Raw genomic sequence first — 18,119 nt, 5'->3', positions numbered from 1 at the left:
TGCGCTGGAAAGCAAAGTGTGATGCAAAGTGTGATGTAAAACGAGATGTTTCTTCACACATTCACATATCAATGAGGCTGAAGGCTGCATTCACGAGACACTTGAAAAAACAGAAGCTTTTTTTTCTTTCCTTCTTCATTTTATTCATAGATTATAATATTCTAAGATAGTAATTTATGAAGAAAAAAAAACTAAAAGGTAGTCTTGATATCAAAATTACAAGTTGGAAAATTGGCCAAAAAGTATTGAATAGATATCTTAAATCACATTTAGCTCTCATGCATGGGGCGTAGTTATCCTCATCTGTAGATCATTGCCATTTCAAGTTACGAAAACTGTTCAAGAACTGGAAGACCCAATATTGGACAGATCCACCCAAATTTATTGTGACGTTCGGCTATCCAGTGAAACACAGGGAAAGAGAGATCCAATTGCAGTAAGTGTTTATTGAGGTAATCCAAATCGTAATCCAAACAAGCCGGGGTCAAAACCAGAAAAACAATCCAAATAAACAAACAAGGAAGGGACAGGAAGGGAACAGGAATCGAAAGAGGAACAGGAACTGGGTACGGCAGGAAACGGAAGGAAAGGACTCCACCAGACAACAGGAAAAGACTGGTAAATATAGGAAGGCTAATGATTAATAAGTTAAGGCACCTGGTGCAATTAACAGGAGTGCAATTACTGTGATGAAAGGACAAGGCTAGTGGGAATTGTAGTGCCTACGGTGAGGTGCCTAAGGGGAAGTGAGCCCACTAGTGGACACCTATGGAAACAGAGACCAGACAGCGTGACATTACCCCCTCCTCCACGGAGCAGCTACCAGATGCTCCACCCGAACCCAAGAAGAAACCAAGAGGGAGGTGGAGCAGCGGAGGACCAGGGGAAGTGACGGAGGGCCAGGTAACATGGGGAAACAGAGACAAGAGGACCAGGTAAAATTGGGAAACAGAGACAAGAGGACCAGGTAAAATGGGGAAACAGAGACAAGAAGTGCAAACACAAAAACAAGGAGCCCAGGAGAGAGTTGAACCGGCGGAGGATCAGGGGGAGGGACGGAGGGCCAGGTCCTTAGAGGGAAACAGAGAGAAAGACAAAGACAAGGAACCCAGGAGGGAGGTGGACCGGCGTTAAATCAGGGGGAGGGGCTGAGGGCCAGGTCCATAGATGGAAACAGACAGAAGAGGAGCAAAAACAAACAAAAAAACAACAACAAAACACAAGTCCAGGAAGGACATAACATGAGGCCCACCCGGGCATAGCAGAAGACCACCACATCCGTGTGGTCGAGACAGAAGCCCACCAGGGCGGCGCGGAAGACCACCACAGTGGGTTCGAATTAACAGGAGAGCAAGTCTGGTTAGGCAAGTCTGAAACAGAGAACATGAACAAGTTAAGGGTAGCCTCCATGGCCACGACAGGATCAGTCGAGTGCTCAGAGAGCTCGGCTGAGACGTGATGAGGCTCTGGAAGTTCCGCAGAGGCGAGGAGAGACTCTGGTAGTTCAGCCGAGACGAGGAGAGGCTCTAGTAGTTCAGCAGAGACGTTTGGCTGAACGGAGATATTCCAAGTTTTTGTGGTCGGTGAGTACAATGAAGAGGTGTGTGGATCCGTCTAACCAATGTCGCCACTCCTCAAGGGCCAATTTCATAGCCAGAAGCTCACGATTGCCCACATCATAATTGCTTTCAGCATCAGACAATTTGCGAGAGAAGAATGAGCATGGGTACATCTTGGCCGGTTGTCCATGACGTTGTGATAGAACTGCCCCTACCCCTGTGATAGAAGCGTCGACCTCGACGATGAACTGCCGTTCAGGATCTGGGTGACGTAAGATGGGTGCTGAAGTGAATCTGATCTTTAATTCTTCGAAAGCCTGACGTGATTCTATGGACCAACTTAGACGGGTTGTATGATGGTTTGTCATGGTGGTTAAAGGTGAAGCAATAGTACTGAAGTTCCTGATAAAGCGGCGGTAAAAATTGGCGAAACCTCCTTCACTGTTTGAGATAAAGGCCATTCCAGAACTGCACTAACCTTTTTGTCCTCCATGGCGACTCCCTGCTGACTGATCACGTACCCCAGAAATGATATACTGGTCTGGTGGAATTTGCATTTCTCAGCTTTGGCATAGAGTTGATGCTGGATGAGATGATTTAACGCTGACCGGACGTGACAGACATTTTCCTCCATTATGTTAGAGTAGATTAAGATGTCGTCGATGTATACTATTACCCATTTATTTAGCATGTCCCGAAAGACGTCATTCATGAAAGACTGGAAGACAGACGGACTGTTGGCTAGGCCGAAGGGCATGACAAGATACTCATAGTGCCCACTAGTGGTTGAGAAGGCGGTCTTCCACTCATCCCCCGCACGAATGCAGAGGAGATTATAAGCATTGCGGAGATCCAATTTGGTGTAGAATTTGGCCCGATTGAGTTGTTCCAACGCAGCCGGAACCAATGGCAGTGGGTAACGAAATTTCACAGTGATATCATTCAGGCCACGATAGTCAATACAGGGCCGCAATCCCCCATTCTTCTTTTTAACAAAAAAGAACCCGCCTGAAGCTGGTGAAGATGAAGGTCTGATGAAGCCCTTGGCTGATTCTTCCTCGATGTAGTGCTTCATTGGTTCAGATTCTGGTTGTGAGAGAGGGAAGATTCTTCCCTTAGGCAGTGTGGTACCGGGCATTAGGTCAATAGCGCAGTCTACAGAGCGGTGTTCAGGTAATTGAGATGCTTTTCTCTTGCTGAAGGCCTCGATTAAGTCAGAGTACTCAACTGGCACGTTTAGGCTGTTAATGTCCGGAGCAGAAGGTTCAGAGACCTTGCTGTGGATTCTTGAAATCTTGGACAAACAGCAAACTTGACAAGAGGGGTCCCACTGGATAATTTGATTCTCTCTCCAGGAGATGTGAGGGTTATGGGTGCGCAGCCAGGGTAGTCCAAGGATAATGGAGTGAGTGGATGAATTGTTGACATAGAATCGGATGGTTTCTGTATGTAAGGTTCCAATGAGGAGCGTGGCTTCCTCCGTGATCTGGAGAATCCTCCCGTCACCGAGGGGTCGTCCATCTAGCGCCTCCACTGCCAAGAGTGAGTTACAGGGAGTTAGGGTCAATTGGCACTGAGTAACAAACTCACTTGAAATGAAATTCCCCGCTGCCCCCGAATCTACGAGTGCTGAAGTCAGAAATACTTTGTTCTGAGCGATTAACTGTGCTGGTAGATTAAAGCAAGAGGAGGAGGGGGTGTTCTTCGTTTGTTGACTCACCGATTGAGACCTTGTCGACGGATGTACAGGGCAGGAAGTCCTCATATGACCCAGTTGACCGCAGTAAAGACAGAGGTGATTCTGCATTCGACGTTCACGTTCCTCAGATTCATGGCCGCTTCGTGAGACGTGTGGACTGGAGCTTGTGTTGGGCGTCGTGAGCGGATCAAATTGTCAATTCGGATGGTGAGATCAATTAATTAATTCAGATTCCTACCCTCGTCACGGCAAGCCAATTCGGACTGTAACTCTGTTCTTAATCCTTTTCGAAACAGCAGTTTCAGTGTGTCCTCGACCCAGGTGGTTTGAGCTGCAAGTGTGCGGAATGAGAGGACATACTCCGCAGCCGAGCTCCTTCCTTGAATAAGGGTTAATAGCTGCATCTCCTCTCTCCGTAGAATGTTTGAATACCTCACGGAACTGTTGAAGGAATGCATCGAATGAGGGGAAAGCGGAACCATCTGTCCTCCAGACTGCTGTTGCCCACTCTAACGCCTTCCCGGTGAGCAGCGAACAAACAAATGCTATACGGCTGGATTCTGTGAGGTATAATAGCGACTGTTGATTGACAAAAAGAGAGCACTGTAACAGGAAACCCCTACATTTGGTCGGAGTTCCGTCAAACCGTTCTGGGAAGGCGAGGCGAGGGCTGACCGGGGAAGTCATCAACGGTTAAGGGTTACTTGGCGCTGGCGGTTGGGCAGCCATGGCGCTGGTTTTCGAATGACGGATACCTTGCAATGCTTGAACTAGCTCCTCCGTTAGAATTGTCAGTCGGTTCAGCTGATGCAGTTGTGATGCCAGCTGAGATGCTTGGGCAGTCAATTCGGTGGAGAGTTGTGCGAAGGCCGCTGGATCACTAAATGGCGAAGTCTTCTGTTGCAAAGAACCAGACGGAGTTTGATCCATTTACAGCTCTTTATTTAGGATAGTCAAACAGACGGGGTCAAACAACAGCAAACTGAGCAATGGGGGCGAGGCAGAGACAGAGTCGGGTAATCAGGCAGGAAGTCGAGGCTGGCAGAGAACAATCAGTAACGTGAAACAGTCCAGGGTCAAGAGAAGAAAACAAAACACGGGTAATAACGCTCAGAACTGACAGCTGGGGCAAATGTGTGTGTGTGTGAGCAGTTTATATGAGTGTGGAAATGAGGTGAAGGTGTAGGTGTAATTAGTCCCAGGTGTGAGGCCTTGTGGGAAATGGAGTTCATAGTAAAACTAATATTCGGGCGATGGCCCCCTTTGAAGGTGCAAGGGAGGCGGTACAGGAACCTCCTCTGTAACAGAAAGATTGCGATCAAATAGCACACCTAGGTTCCTAAGTGATGATGAAGAATTGACAGAGCAGCAATCAAGTCTTAGACAGCGTTCTAGGTTATTACATGCAGAATTTGAAGGTCCTATAATTAACCCTTCTGTTTTTTTCAGAATTTAGCAGGAAGAAATTACTCCTCATCCAGGTTTTTATATTGAATATGCAATCCGTAAATTTTTCAAATTGATATGTTTCTCCGGGCCTCAAAGAAATATATAGCTGTGTATCATCAGCATAACAGTGAAAGCTAACACTGTGCTTCCTGATGATATCTCCCAAGGTACTGTAAAAGTAACATGTAAAGCGTGAAAAGTAGCAGCCCTAGTACTGAGCCTTGAGGTACTCCCTACAGCACTTGATCTATATGATACCTCTTCATTCAATGCAACAACTTGATGGTGGTCAGATAAGTATGATTTGACCATGCTAATGCATTTCCATTAATGCCAGCAAAGTTTTCTAGTCTATTCAAGAGAATGATGGTCAATAGTGTCGAACGCAGCACTAAGATCCAATAAAACTAATAGAGAGATACAACCAGGATCAGATGATAAGAACAGATCATTTGTCCAGATGTGCATGGGTCCTTTGTAACATGTAAATGGGTGCATCATCTACACCAATATAAGTTTGATATGCAAACTGTAGAGGATCCATGTAAGTTGACACACTACCCTTGATGTAAGATATAAGCGTAGTCAGTAGGGTAAGAGATTTAAGATCTTATATCCCCTTTGTTGTACAATCAACAAACTGCTGAAATCTGGGCAAAGTCTTAGAGAGAGAGAGAGAGAGAGAGAGAGAGAGAGATGGATGGTTATAATCACCATAAAGGAAGATGTGTGTATCTGAGTACTTTGAATGATCTTAGAAATCATTAAAGTGATGTAACATACAGCCAAGTATGGTGACCCATACTCAGGAATTCGTGCTCTGCATTTAACCCATCCAAAGTGCGCACACACACCCAGAGCAGTGGGCAGTCATTTATGCTGCAGCAACCAGGGAGCAGTTGTGTGTTCAGTGCCTTGTTCAAGGGCACCTCTGTCATGGTTTTGAGGGTGGAGAGAGCACGGTATATTCACTACCCCCACTTACAATCCCTGCCAGCCCAAGACTCAAACCCCCTAACCTTTGGGTTATGAGTCCAAATCTCTAACCATTAGGCCACAACTTAATTAGCTATGCCAGTGAGAGTCCATACAGGAATATCACTGTGGCGAGTGGGGCGGGGCCGAGAGGCGTGGGAACGAGGAGTGAGGCCAGGTGTAGTGATTGGAGATGAGCTACACCTGCGCCCCACCGCCAGTATCGAGTCCCACGTAGGAGATGGAAGGATATAAAACTGTAACGATACAACTTCCTAATCATCCGGAAGAAGGAGGCGGGAACCGGCGCACAATCAAAAACATAATTTTAATATTCAAAGTAAATACAAAACGGCGCGTCAGCCCCTCACGGTGACTGACGCTCACAAATAAAAAGTAAACACATAAAATAATGTCCCAGGCCTGGTCCTCTCTCGTCCTTCACTATAGTTGCTCCAGTTTTATATCCTTCCATCTCCTACGTGGGACTCGATACTGGCGGTGGGGCGCAGGTGTAGCTCATCTCCAATCACTACACCTGGCCTCACTCCTCGTTCCCACGCCTCTCGGCCCCGCCCCACTCGCCACAATCAGGTATTACTGATAAGGTCAATCTATTACTGATAAGGTCAACTCCAGATAAACCTGAAACCTGATAAATCTGAACTCTACAGATATTAAGTCTTTGAAGAAGAAAAAAAAATCGTAAAAATACAATGGTCAAACACTTCTGAATCAACATTGGACAAATTAAATGCCTGGAAAATGGATGTTTGGATGATAAAGGTAGATTACATTATTGCCTTTGGTAATAGGCAAAAAATACACAACCTTTTGAAAGTGATTATTAAATGCATGTTGGACATGTTCAGTACTAGGATTTCTAGGAGTTTTCAATAATATAGATAATGTTTCTTCTGGCAATACCATCTCTTAAAAGAGTAGGAGAGTTCAACCCTGTTGGTTGCACCATTGCTTTTCTGCAACCGAGGCCGGCTTATGTTTCAAAGGTGCCCACTAATATGTCACGGCTCATAGTGCTGCAGGCCTTCTGTCCTCCTCCATTTTTAACTCCAGACCAAGAGAAGCTTAATCTGGTGTGTCTAGCCAAAGTGCTGGACCTTTATGTCCACAGAGCTACCCTGTGGAGGAAAGCTGATCAGTTGTTTGTCTGCTTAGGTTCACTTAAGAAAGGTTTTCCAGCGACCAAGCAGATGTTGAGTTGATGATAACTGTGACTATAATATATATATATATATATATATATATATATATATATATATATATATATATATATATATATATATATATATATAATATATATTATATGATAATATATATATATAATATATATATATTATCATTCCCACACAGGGCCGTGCACAGGGGGGTGGCCCGGTGGCCAGAGCCACTGCCCCTCTGCCCTCATCGACTGAGGTGCCCCTTCCCCAACGCTCCGCTCAAAGCATTCCGTTGATTCCGCGAACCCGCTCCAGGTTTTCCCGCTCGCTCCGCACTCCGCAGCATCACTCACAGTATGTGTCTGCGGCGCTTGTGAACACGACATTTCACGAAAGCTGTCACATTAACAGATAGGCTATGCAAGACAGTGGTTGAATCTGCTAAAAAAAAAAATTTATTTGTATTTATGTCGGTAATGTTTTGTGCTCTTGGTCTTCTACTAGTGCTAACAACTTGTACAATATATCCACATTCTAAGAAGCTGCTTGTCTAATCAAATTATAATTGTACTCTCGATCAGATCAGATCTAATACAAATAACTACATTTTCTGTTGTTGGCACACTTTGTAGACAAGACAACCATAAAAAAAAAAACAATGCCTTCACAAAAAAGAAGACAGAGACAGAGAGAGAAAGAGAGAAGGGAGGCTGCTAGGCAGTTCAACGTTGCAAACATGGATTCAAAGCTCCAGCAAGCCAGCAGGTAAATCATCATATAGAACAGTTAGCAGACAGTTTGTCTGTTTAATTATTGTAAGTATATCTCCCATTATAATCACTTGTCTTAGTTGAGACTAACACATCATAGGCTCTAAATGAGTTGTATATATAGATTTAGGCTGTATGCTAATATGAAATTAAATGTCTATTACTTATTACTCCATTGAAGATGAGGCAGAGGCAGGCTCAGAGAGTGAGGGAGAGCCCATTCAGCATCAGCCAAATCAGACACTTACAGGCAAGTGTTGTTAAATTGGCTGACAATAAAGGATTCTGAATATGCTAGAGTTTTATAACAAGAAAGATAGACATTAAATTATTTGAATGGAAGAGTAATTATATTACAAGAACATACATTTAATTAGCACTAAAGCCTAACAATTGTATTTAAAATATGATTGTAACAGGTTTGTTATTCATTCTCTATATTAAGATGAAAATGCTTCGGAATCAATTCAACGGAGTAAAAGTGAAGGTCTTGGAACTGAGCCAGAGACAGAAAAAGTTCAGAATGAGAAAGAAAGGCAATACAATGAGACAGAGAGGGAAGAGACAGATGCAGAACAGGAAGATATTTTGAGCGTGTACTGTCTTCTTTTTTAATTGTACATTTTGTAATAATTGGAAAATTTGTGTTAACAAGCAACCACCCCCTCAGTGCCCCTTTTTTTGGTTTAGGCCACTGCCCCTCAAAATGTCTGTGCACGGCCCTGTTCCCACAGTATTTTGATGCAGCACGAGTTCCCTGGATAGGGATCGCCTCAGGTTACGAGTGTAACCGGTGTTCCCTGAAAGGTAACGAAACCCTGCATTTCGTTGCCATACTTCCTACATCCCAGAGAGTGACTTGCTTTGACCTATAAGAAAATAGCACTATTTGTTCGGGATGTGGCTTTAAGCTTCCTGGTCACCTCATAACCCTGCCTGCGTTCTGCCATTCCATTGGATTGATTTCACACATTTTTTTAAAAATGAGTGGGGATTGAATAATTTTGACAGACAAGTAGATACAGGTTTTGTAGTGTTTTTTTAGTGATACATCAATTATTCTATGCTTGGAATTATGGGTTTATGATGATCAATTTGACTTATGGCTGATGGGTTTCTGATGATGGTTTAAAGTTAGTGATGATGGACTTTGGCTGAGCAACAGAACAATCTATTCCGATACAGAAGATGACAAGTGTCAGGCAGTAATTAATTAGTGATGACAGGTTTTTGTATTTACCAGGAGTGCACAAGAGCCTGTGATCAGAATGAGTTTGAGAAGAGAAAGACAACCCCCAGGAACTCATGTCATTGTTAGAGGGTAAGAGGGACTGCATTTATATTGTCATTAAAGGTTACAATAGCAGATTAATAATGATATCTTATTACAATGTTATTTTCTTCTGTGTTTTAGGAACCGTCGTGTCTCAAGGTACTGTACTTCATATCCGAGCGAAACATATGATGTAGATCTGTAAAAGAATGCTACATTAAGTCTGAAGCTCTTAATTCACAATATAATTGCAGCTACACATGAAAATTGTTTTAGCATTGTATTATGTCATATTTCTGCATTATTACATACTATAACGAAGGTAGCAGCAGCAGGATCTTTTATAATATTTATTTTGGCTTAAGAAATTTCTGACAATCTCTTCCTAGGGCTTCATTGCTACAAGCACCAAAATTGGCTGAGACCTTGGCCCTGCGTAGTTTTTTGCAATATCTTTTTCAGACTGATGAGATTTTTTATATGAATAATTATTAAAAATAATACATTTCCCATAGATTTTCCCATAGAAATGCTAGGGCAGTGGTTCTGAATACCAGTCCTGGGGACCCACTTGCAAATTTTGTATGCTTCTCTTACCTGACACACTCAGTTCAGTTCATGGATCTCTCTCCTAATGAGATGATGATCTGAATCAGTTGTGTTAAATAGGAAAGACATGCAAAGTATGCAGAGAAGTGGGTCCCCAGAACTGGATCTCATGCTGCGTTCAAGTCCTCCTTGGAAGTTTTGTTCTTACCAGTTGACAAGTCATTATTATGATGTCGGGTTCGTTCAAGTCAGTTGAGATGGTGAAGTCTGCACAAGATGGTGGTGTACCTTCTTTTAATAAATGACAAGAAAAAAAAAATACAACAGGGATGTTAACTCTGCTTATAGAAAATTAAGAGCAAAAAATTTGCATCAGGTGTGTTTTGTGTTTTAATTAAAAAAAAAAAAAAATATGAAGCCACTTTAATCTGTATTGCATAAAAAACATATTAATGGTTATATTGCAATCCTGTCTATCAATTTCAAATAAAAAGTTACAGTCAACAACAGATGTTGCATCCATCGATCCATCGATTCTGTCATGTTTTCATTGACATGCCCCCAAATTTCCCAGTCGTAATTACAACTTTGTGCTGGCGTTCATGTGCGTTTAACTCGTAAATACAATGTATCTGACATGACTTGAAAACACTTTCAGAGCCACTGCTCTAGAGGACAATCAGTTAAATTCATACATTTTCTTTGCAATTCGTTTCCTGTCATCTGACTCTTTTGCCTCGAGGCTGCCCATGTTGGCTTTCTCAAACCAACATCAAATTTTGTTATCAAGCTTTAGCCTCTAGTTTTGGTATACTGTGCATTGTTTGAATGAATTCTGAATTTTTTTATAATTATCTTTTTTTTTTTTTTTTTTAATACAGTCCCATCAGCTTCACAAATTTTGAGTCACATTTAGCTAAACTTCGAGCAGATTCCAGCTACCTCCTTTCTGATGAATATGAGGTAAAATATCCTCCATATTTCATAACATGATATTTAGAATGATTCTCATTTCAGAATGAACACATTAATCCTTTGTTCTGCTTTCAGGACCTGAAGGATGTTGGTCGTAACCAACCTCAAGACGCAGCGTTATTGCCTGAAAACAGAGGCAAAAATCGCTACAACAATATACTGCCTTGTATGTTTATCAAAAAATAATAGTATTTGTTAAATATCTAATTTTATTGTAATATAATTCTACATTTATTTTGACTGGTTCTTTGAACAGATGATTCTACAAGGGTGAAGCTGTCCTATGTTGATGATGACTCCTGCTCAGATTATATTAATGCCAGCTATATTCCTGTAAGATCTTTGCTCATGTTAAAACACTGAATTGAAAACTATATATATATATATATATATATATATATATATATATATATATATATATATATATATATATATATATATATATATATAAATACAGTAAATAGTGTTAGATACCGTTCACACCAAGTATAAATAGCAACAAATATAGTGTAAAGAGTTGGCAAAAATATTGCAAGTACATGTTTCCATCCTAAAACTAACCAATGACTCTTAACTAAAATATTACATTGTTTCTTAATAAGGGCAATAACTTCAGACGGGAGTATATAGCAACTCAGGGTCCTTTGCCCGGCACTAAAGATGATTTCTGGAAGATGGTCTGGGAGCAGAATGTGCACAACATAGTTATGGTGACACAATGTGTTGAGAAAGGAAGGGTATGTGCATATGATCAAACATGATTCTTCTGCTCATGAGGTTCTCTTGACATTAACTTAATGAATTTGTGTTTGACTCTCGTACATAGGTGAAGTGTGACCATTACTGGCCATTTGATCTGGAGCCCCTGTATTATGGCGATCTGGTCGTTCAGATGCAGTCAGAGTCTGTGCTGCCCGAATGGACCATCCGAGAATTCAAGATCTGTAATGTAGGTATAATGTCTCGGTTTCTCACCGATGAATTCTGATAGGAATACACTAATGAGCTGTGTGGCATGTCTGTACAGGAGGAACAGCCTAACTATTCCCGAGTCGTACGTCAGTTTCATTACACTGTGTGGCCGGATCATGGAGTTCCAGAGATCACGCAGTCACTCATTCAGTTCGTGCGGACTGTGAGAGACTATATCAACCGGACGCCCTTCTCTGGAGCCACTGTAGTGCACTGCAGGTGGACAGTCATTTTTACAGCACTACCTTGATCATAATGATGTGTAGTCTATGAATACTCTTAGGTATTAGAGTTTAGCATCACTAATCAAACACACCTGAGAAATCTAACCTGTTTCAGGATGTCCTAAAAATCAGGTGTGTTTGATTAGGGACTGCAGGACAGTGGCTTTCCAGGACTGAAGTTGTCCATCCCTGATTTAGGCATTGCCCCAAATGGAAATTTCTTTCTTAATTTAATTGACAAATATAACTCAAAGAAAGCAAAGCAGAATACAAAGTAGAATATTCTACCCATTTAAATCTAGTATACTTGCTACTAAGCAACTTTATCTAGTACATAGATCATTTTCAGAAGTTTATCTCTGTGCATTATTTTATCTCTGACAGTGCTGGAGTGGGGCGCACGGGAACCTTTATTGCTCTTGACAGAGTCCTTCAGCAGCTGGACACTGGGGACACAGTGGACATCTACAGTGTTGTGTTTCAACTGAGGATTCATCGCACACACATGGTGCAGACAGAGGTGAGAGCTCATCAGTACAACACACTACACTTCATTTGAAACAGAGAGAACACACACAGACACAGATATATGAAATCTAATTTATTCTTCATGTGTGTTGCACCAGTGCCAGTACTCGTACCTCTATCAGTGCGTGCGAGACGTGCTCCGTGCAAGAAAACTGCGCAGTGAACAGGAGAACCTTTTGTATCCCATCTATGAAAATGTGCATCCGGATTACCACAGAGGTTAGTGTGCTGTTAATGTCTGTGTGATGAGCACACCTGTTCAGGCTTATCAAATATATCTGAAATTTAATTGATATTTTGTATTTCTAAATATAGATGTGGTCTGCTCCAAACGTTGATGTGCAGGTGGATAAAAAAGTGGCTGAACACATATGTAAAAATGTATTTGAAAATGAATTTATTTTAATATGCTACAGTATGTGTATGCCTAGATGTAACAGAATTATATAATGTACATATATTATTCAACATTAATTTAGAGTTTGTTAATTCTTGCATAATATATTGTACATCACTAATTAAATGTTGTAGCTAATTTTATATTAATAAAATATATAACAAAACAACATTATCATCTGCTTTCCTGTACTATGTAGATGAAATGGTTATACAGTCGTCAAGTCACCTTTATTTCTATAGAACTTTATACAATACAGATTGTGTCAAAGCAGCTTAACAGTGATGGACATGAAACGGCATAAACAGTTATAGAGATTCTGATACAAATCAGCTCTAAAAGACAATGAGGTCATTATTTAGCTTAAGTCGGGTCAGTATTGGTTTTCTTCAAATCAATGAAAAAGTTAATCAATCAACTGCAAATAGTTCTATTCAGCTCCAGTTAGTCAAATGTTAATTCCATTAAGTTCAATACCAGTGTTGATGTTGCAAGATGCAAGCAAAAGCAGCTCTACAGAAGACGATAGAGCCATCATCCATCTTAATTCAGTTCAAGTTTTGTTCACATCCGATGGTGTCAGTCAGTTCAATCATTTTTTAAATATCTGCAAACATATTATAGTATTTTGTATGTTTTAGTAATCAAAATCTTACACACAGCACAAAAAATTTTGATTTTAGTGTCTGCAACACACTTCCAAAAAAAGAAAAGAAAAAAAAGACAAAGGCATTTTTAACACTGTTTCATGTCAACTTTCCTTTTAATTATAGTGTTTAATTGTTTGGGAATTGCGGGTACAAACTGTTTAAGTTTTGCAAGCACAATTTTGGTCCGGTCTTGTCAGTGATTCTGCTTTCTCATGACATTTTCAATAGGAGACAGATCTGGACTGCAGTCAGGCCAGTCTAGCACATTCACTCTGTGTCTACAAAACTACGCTGTTGTAGCACATGCAGAATGATACCTGGCATTGTCTTGATCTACTAACTTTCTCACAAAAGACATTATCTTGATGGCAGTATACAGGTGCTGGTCTTATAATTAGAACATCATCAAAAAGTTTATTTATTTCACTAATTCCATTCAAAAAGTGAAACTTGTATATTATATTCATTCCTTACACACAGACTGATATATTTACATGCTTATTTCTTTTCATTTTGGTGATTATAATTGACAACTGAGGAAAATCCCAAATTCAGTATCTCAGAAAATAAGAATATTACTTAAGACCAATAAGGATTTTTAGAAATCTTGGCCAAATGAAAAGTATAATCATGTACAGCACTCAATACTTAGTTGTGGCTCCTTTTGTCTGAATTACTGCAGCAATGCTGCGTGGCATGGAGTCGATCAGTCTGTGGCACTGCTCAGGTGTTATGAGAGCCCAGGTTGATCTGATGGTGGCCTTCAGCTCTTCTGTATTGTTGGGTCTGACATATCGCATCTTACTCTTCAAAATACCTCATAGATTTTCTATGTGGTTAAGGTCAGGCGAGTTTGCTGGCCAGTTAAGAACAGGGAGACCAAGGACCTTAAACCAGGTACTGGTAGTTCTGGCACTGTGTGCAGGTGCAGAGTCCTGTTGGAAAATGAAATCTGCATCTCCATAAAGTTGGTCAGCAGCAGGAAGCATGAAGTGCTCTAAAACTTCCTGGTTTACGGCTGCTTGGACCTTGGACCTCAGAAAACACAATGGACCAACACCAGCAGATGTTTTCAAAACATTTGCCTCCATGTCAATGGTACCTTCACACATATTCCAGTCATTCATGCTGTTTGCTAATTTTGGGACTGAGAACTAACGTCCATTTTTCCAAGAAACAAGCTGAAATATGGACTCATCTGAGCACAGCATTCATTTCCACTGACTATCTGAGATGAGCTCAGGCCCAGAGAACCCCACGGAATCACTGCACAGAAGTGATGTATAGATTTCTCCTAGAGGTACAGAGATTGACTGAGATGCTCATTTTATACCCAAACATGATACCCTCAGATATGATAAATTCACCTGCTATTCTTAATTTGAAAGTAAGTGCATTTAAAGATTGTCATGATCACCAGCTGGTGTGCCCTTGATAGCCACCAGACGGGTCTTCATCTCATACCTTTGCCACACCATCCTGGACTTCATTTCCCATAACCGATTGCCTGGACTCATCATGCCTGATTGTTTTCACCTGATGCGCATTACCTCTGCCTTCGGAGGCAGCATTCACAGGCACGAAGGCATCAAGGTCAGCCGAATCCAAAATCTGCTTTACATGCTGTCTCCAGAGGTACCTTCTTCTCATCTAACTTTGAGCTAAAAAATAAAAATGGTGTCTGAAAGTCGTGTTTGGTGTTTAGTTTGTGTGTAAATGTATATTTCTGGCAAACTTTTTAGACTTTTGATGTTATTTCTAGTGAGAAGTCAGTAGTATCACCAAAATTCGTTTTATCTTGTTATAGATCATTAAACCATTACATTGCCCCAGAAGCCTGTCCGAAATGAGTTTCATGAGGTGCCTTCATGCAAAAATGCTGCCTTCAAAGTCATTGCCTCACGTGGCAGCAAGTCAGCTGCCTAAGCTTTCGGACACAGCCTTGGTGTTTTCACACAAGCTCTAGTCTGGATGCAGAACACCTGAGAAGAGATGATGCCAACCACTCAGAGGACCTCAAATGATGCTAACCCTGAGACCACATACAGAACTACCATATATTTCTAAAAGTGTGATTGCATCATATAATAATTGCTGTTAACAGTGTCCATTGTCTGGTTGACTACGTCTTGTATTCATTTAAAAAAAAAGAAAAGAAAAGAAAAGAAAAAAACTTTTTAAAGCTTTAAAGGTGCCATCTGTCATGCCTGGCAAAAAAATCAAGTCATACTCCAAGTCATGCCTCAATAAAGTGAATTGGTCTACTCTAGAGTAACAAACGAGAAACGGCATAGTCTCTATGCTCTGCCTCTACCTTCACAACAACACTACAGCCATAGCCGAAGCCTAAGAGGACGTTTTGCCTCCAGAGGAACGTTGGGTGATGTCAAGTGATTTTGAAACATGACATCTTCAAGCTACTCCCCTTCACCTTTACCAGTGAATATGTTCATATTCGTTTTGTTTATATTACATTTTGAGTTGTGTATATACACATTATTTGAATTAAATTAATTTGACAGACAGCATTCTGTCAACATCATTGGTAAACATCAGACAGCTGATGTTGACCAAGCTAGCGCCAACCAACGTAACCAGAGCTGCCAACTCTCAAGCATTCACCATGAGATACACGCAAGTGACTCTTTTCACATGCTTTCACGCCACACATCAATTTTCTCACGCACAGAAAAACCACGAAGCAAAGAGGACACGGAGACCAACAGACTAGACAGAGCAGGTTAGTTATGATATAAAAAATAAATGGGTAAGTTATAGCTAGCTAATTATCAAACACGGGTACGGTTAGCCATTGCTAACATTAGCATGTTTATCGAACAGCCTTTGATACATTTCTATACACAAAAAAATACACAAACATATAAAACAAACATCTAGCGAAATACTAACAGCATCTAACTTACCAATCCAAAAGAAATGTTGCAAGTTAGGAGTCGAACCTCATTTCTTTCAGGTCCATCATTTGTCACCAGCGATGGAAAGCAGTGCCGATGTTTACTCTGGTTCGGCTCCTTTTTTTTTTAATCAGATTTGATTTGTGATTCCGAGCGCGGTTGTTTCCCTGTAGCGGGTGGTGGTCTCTTGCCAAGGGGGCTTCAGTTCAGCCATCCTTCTGCTCTCTTCCCTGAACTGAAATGAACTAGTGGGCTGTACTTTCCAAGCGATTGACATCAGGTTCAAGTACGCCCACAAGCTGTGCGAGTTATTAGTGTATTGCAGGTTGGCTGGTGGTTATGTTGCCCGCATACCGCCTCCCATGGCCGAAACTGGTATAACGACACCTGTCGGGCCAGGGCTAGTAATGCTACTGCTAATTAAGGTTGATATCTCTGCAGCACTATAACTTGACATTTTTTTATGACATCATCGCCCTTATTTCTTCTCATTCTTTTGATGCGTGTAGGTCATTGTTCGGATATTTTTACCTCAATTTTTACACATGGAACCTTTAAATCAATTAAAGCAATTGCTTCATAAAATCTGTCTGCAATCATGCTGCTGGATGGCATTGGTGCTGATCTAAAGAAAGTAACTTCTTTTTTTTACCACTAGATTTAAAGGTGAGCTATTATGCCCCTTTTAACAAGTTGTAAAATAACTATCTGATGTCCCCAGAGTGTGTATCAGAAGTTTAGCTCAAAATACCCTACAGATAATTTTGTATGGCTTGTTGAAATTGCCACTTTTAGGGTATGAGGCAAAACCCACCATTTTTGTGTTTGTCCCATTAAATTTCTCTTTCTCTCACACCCCCTGTCAGGTTGGCTGGGGTGGGGGCACTGGTTAAACAATTGGAAAATCAACAATTGGAAATACTCAACCCACTCTCCCTTATGCAATTATAACTCATTTGAATCTCATGTGATCACTGTAACGGCTCCTATAGATTGTGGTAATTTACTGCCCTCCTGGCAGAATTAAATAGCTGGATGGCCTGCTGTCCTCATTCCTGGAGGATGGCAGTCCACTTTTAGTCTTTTGCGTCTTCAACACTCATCTGGACAAGCCTTATGCTACAGACTTCCATTCACTCCTTGCTTCATTTGATCTCAAATGACTTACCACTACAAGAATGCACAAATCAGGCAACCAACTTGACTTAATTTACACACGCAATTGTATTGCAGACAACATTCTGGTAAAACCAGATGCAGCAACTGACACTTTATGCTCTACTTTAACCTCTTGTCTAGCTGATATTTGTTCTCTTTCCTCCAGGCCAGCACGGGCTGTCCCTTTTAACCCCTGGTTATCCGATGTTCTTTGTGAGCATCGGACCAAACTCAGGGCAGCAGAGAGATAATGGTGCATATCAAAATATCCTTCAGACCTGAGGATGTATCAGTCTTTGCTTTCATCTTTCTCAGCTGAAGTCCATACTGCCAAATCTTCATACTTCCACAACAAGATCAAAAGTGCTCCAGACACACATATTCTCTTTAAAAAATTTAATTTTCACAGACAAAGCCAGAATGATCAGTAGTCAATTCTCAGCCCCTCACACACAGGACTTCAAACCAATCACATCCCCTTCTAAAACTCCCATCGTCTCCTTCTGTCCCCCGAGACAGAAGTATCAAAACTTCTTGTTGTTGACGTTTGCACTGCGTTTGAGCTCCATCACTATATCGACTATTTTTTATCTGAAAAATCAATTTTATACACCATAGTTTCCGTTTCTATAACGTGTGAACATATCCTCTATCGTATTCTACAACAAAAACAATCATTATCACTAGTTTTATTTTGATCTCCCGGCTCCTGTTTGTTTCTAAAAAATGTAAAGAAAAATGTAAAGTAAATGAACAAAAACTATTTTTAAAGTTTAGGCTCATAAATATTAGATCACTCACACCCAAAGCAGTTATTGTAAATGAAATGATCACAGATAATAGTT

General features: G+C 40.9%; 1 protein-coding gene across 1 annotated transcript in view; it reads left to right on the top strand.

Annotated features, from left to right (window-relative positions):
* The window catches only part of LOC113067158 (tenascin-X-like), a 120,287-nt gene extending 107,567 nt beyond the window's left edge, over positions 1-12,720 (top strand). The window contains exons 40-50 of the mRNA XM_026239439.1: positions 8,877-8,954; positions 9,048-9,065; positions 10,337-10,418; positions 10,506-10,596; positions 10,687-10,763; positions 11,033-11,167; positions 11,257-11,379; positions 11,458-11,621; positions 12,011-12,146; positions 12,253-12,373; positions 12,470-12,720. Coding sequence (XP_026095224.1) covers positions 8,877-8,954; positions 9,048-9,065; positions 10,337-10,418; positions 10,506-10,596; positions 10,687-10,763; positions 11,033-11,167; positions 11,257-11,379; positions 11,458-11,621; positions 12,011-12,146; positions 12,253-12,373; positions 12,470-12,492 — 1,048 coding nt within the window. The 3' untranslated portion in view covers positions 12,493-12,720. The remainder of the gene's footprint in view (positions 1-8,876; positions 8,955-9,047; positions 9,066-10,336; positions 10,419-10,505; positions 10,597-10,686; positions 10,764-11,032; positions 11,168-11,256; positions 11,380-11,457; positions 11,622-12,010; positions 12,147-12,252; positions 12,374-12,469) is intronic.
* Positions 12,721-18,119: the final 5,399 nt, after the last annotated feature.

This window comes from Carassius auratus, chromosome 50 (assembly GCF_003368295.1).
Source record: "Carassius auratus strain Wakin chromosome 50, ASM336829v1, whole genome shotgun sequence".
NCBI classification, from domain to species: Eukaryota; Metazoa; Chordata; class Actinopteri; order Cypriniformes; family Cyprinidae; genus Carassius; species Carassius auratus.
The sequence above is the reverse complement of the archived record's forward strand: the minus strand, read 5'-3'. Positions and strand labels throughout refer to the sequence as shown.